General features: G+C 54.4%; 1 protein-coding gene across 2 annotated transcripts in view; it reads left to right on the forward strand.

The window, feature by feature from the left end:
- Nucleotides 1–249: 249 nt before the first annotated feature.
- Nucleotides 250–2,527, forward strand: part of SLC18A2 (solute carrier family 18 member A2) — a 24,435-nt gene continuing 22,157 nt past the window's right edge. The window contains exons 1-2 of one of the 2 annotated variants that reach the window (XM_006088174.3): nucleotides 250–385; nucleotides 1,773–2,124. In XM_006088174.3, coding sequence (XP_006088236.1) covers nucleotides 265–385; nucleotides 1,773–2,124 — 473 coding nt within the window. In that variant the 5' untranslated portion in view covers nucleotides 250–264. The remainder of the gene's footprint in view (nucleotides 386–1,772; nucleotides 2,125–2,527) is intronic. The other variant, XM_023753400.1, reaches the window with a different exon arrangement.

Consider the following 2,527-nt stretch of genomic DNA (forward strand, 5'->3'; position numbering starts at 1 on the left):
GCGCGCTGGGTAGAAAGAAGCCGGACCCTCGGGGCGGCGGAGAGCGGGATGGCACCCCCGGGATCCAGGGGCGCCCGCGCCGACATTCACCCGGAGCACAGGTGTGGCCGAGGACGTGCGTGCCGCGGTGAGCCGAGGGGTGCGCCGGGGACCCGCCCGCGCCGCCCTTTCCGCAGCCAGGGAAGTGTGAGCTTTGAGGGTGGGGGAACCCCCATCCGCCACGGCCCCTCACCTCTCCCCCTGCCCGCAGCCCAGCCCCGAGCCATGGCCCTGAGCGAGTTGGCGCTGGTCCGCCGGCTGCTGGACGGCCGTCACTCCCGGAAGCTCATCCTGTTCATCGTGTTCCTCGCGCTGCTTCTGGACAACATGCTGCTCACCGTCGTGGGTACGTGCGTCCTCCCCTCCCGCCTCCGCCCCGCACCCCTTCCCTGGGCGCCCCACTCACCGAGCGTCCAGCTGGAGCTCTGCGCGGACGGGGAAAGTTGGAGAACGCGCTTTGCAAAAACACATCCTCCAAGACAGCCACGCCGGGCTGCTGAGAGCGGGCTTGTGGCTTCGTCTTCCTGGTGGTCAGGTCAAAAATGTGACGCCCGATGCAGCCCAGAGCTGTGTTTCCTCCTGATAGTGTCAGCTCCCCCTGCCTGCCCACTGTCACCGCGGAGAGAAAGATTTCTTTGAAGGACTAGCAGTTTTCAGAGCTCACAGGAAGGTTATAAGACTTATGCTCCCCGAAAAGGGGGGTTAATAATGTGATGGAACATCCAGGAACGAGGTAAACACCCGTCCCTGGGAGAAGGGAAGCGGCAGTTCAGTCTCTTGGACCCTTGAATGACTCAGGATGGAAACAGTTCTAGACCATTTCAAGAGCAATTTGAAAAGTGTTCCTTTCAGCCTTTTTCCTAGAATGGGTTTTTAAAAAAACCAAATAACTTAAACCCAGCTCTCATAACTAGCCTCATTAACAGCAGAGTATTTGGCATGCTTTTCCTTTACAGTAGCCACATTTTTAATGGGTAAAAGGAAGTAGTTTTTTATTTGGACTCCCAGGGTGGGAGTGGTATCTCCCCTCTCCATTTGCAGGTTTTCAGAGCAGCAAGTAGTCAGGCCGTTCAGATGATCAGATGAGGTGTGAGGTGTGAGGTGGGTCGGAGTTCAGTAGCCAGTAGCCGGGGCCTCTGTCTCCTTTGTGTTGAATGTTCTGTTGTCACACAGGTGCCCAAAGCTGCTATTACAACAAAAGGTTTCCCCTTTCCTCTATGGAAAGTCTCAGAAATTCTTGTGTGTCCGGATAGGATGCACACTTGCCGGTTCCCACCCCAGAACTAGAGAGGAGAAGTGGGCCAGTTGCAGAATTTCCAAAGGATGACTTCCTGCAGGTTTATTTTTTTTCTAAGACACACAATGCAATTTAGGTTTCTATTTCCTTGATTCATTCAATTAAAGGTCTTTCGAGCCTCTTTCTGAGAAGCCCTGGTTGTTGACCCTGGGTCAGCACGGACTCAACCTCAGCCCAGATTTTGCTTTCCCAAAGTATTCCTGGGGTGGAACCCTGTACCGAGAAACCCCAGGGAGGACACGGTTCTCTGGAACTAGCCTCCTGGGGTGTCATTCTCTCTAGGGAGCTAATGTCAGTAGGGGAGGGGGCATTCCTGGGGTATTCATACCATCTCTCTGTGTCTCGTTGATATTTGACGTGACCATCGCTCTTCTGGCATTTGTCCCACGGAGGGTCTCAGTGCAGTCACCACCTTCCCGTTCTGTCTTGTCCCCAGTCCCCATCATCCCAAGTTACTTGTACAGCATCGAGCACGAGAAAAATGCAACCGAAGTCCCGACTACCCGGCCAGCACCCACAGCCTCCCCCTCAGACGGCTTCCAGAGCATCTTTTCCTACTATGACAACTCCACCGTGGCCACTGGGAACACCACCGGAGACCTCCAGGGGCGGCCGCTGCCCAAGGCCACCACGCAGCCCATGGTGACCAACTCGTCCGCGGGCCCTTCCGACTGTCCCAGCGGGGACAAGGACCTCCTGAATGAAAACGTGCAAGTTGGCCTGTTGTTTGCCTCCAAAGCCACGGTCCAGCTGCTCACCAACCCGTTCGTAGGACTGTTGACCAACAGGTAGGTGATAGTATTTTGGCCAAAGAGTATTTTTATTTATATTGTTCCAAGCTCATCCCCCCCCCCGCCCCACCCGATTCTGTTTCTCATTCATTTTTTAGCAGAATCTGGGAACCAGTAGAGGGTGAGCTGTGGGGGGGGAAATCCAATCCCCTCTCCCTTTTGAATCTGGCCATTACTAATTACGATATTCCATTCCGTCTGGCTTTCATGGCTGACTTCCGCTGCTTAGACAGTGAGGAATATATTTAAAACAGAATAGAGCGCCTCCCACCCGTGGGAAGGACTTGGAATTCTGTCTTATCGGTGGAGTTCAGAACGGTAGTGAGTGTGCTATGTCATAGGCAGTCAGTCATGACTCTCAGTTAACCCGTGTATCTTTATACTCGAAAGTGAGTCTCAG

The sequence above is a fragment of the Myotis lucifugus genome, unplaced genomic scaffold (genome assembly GCF_000147115.1).
Source record: "Myotis lucifugus unplaced genomic scaffold, Myoluc2.0 scaffold_44, whole genome shotgun sequence".
NCBI lineage: Eukaryota > Metazoa > Chordata > Mammalia > Chiroptera > Vespertilionidae > Myotis > Myotis lucifugus.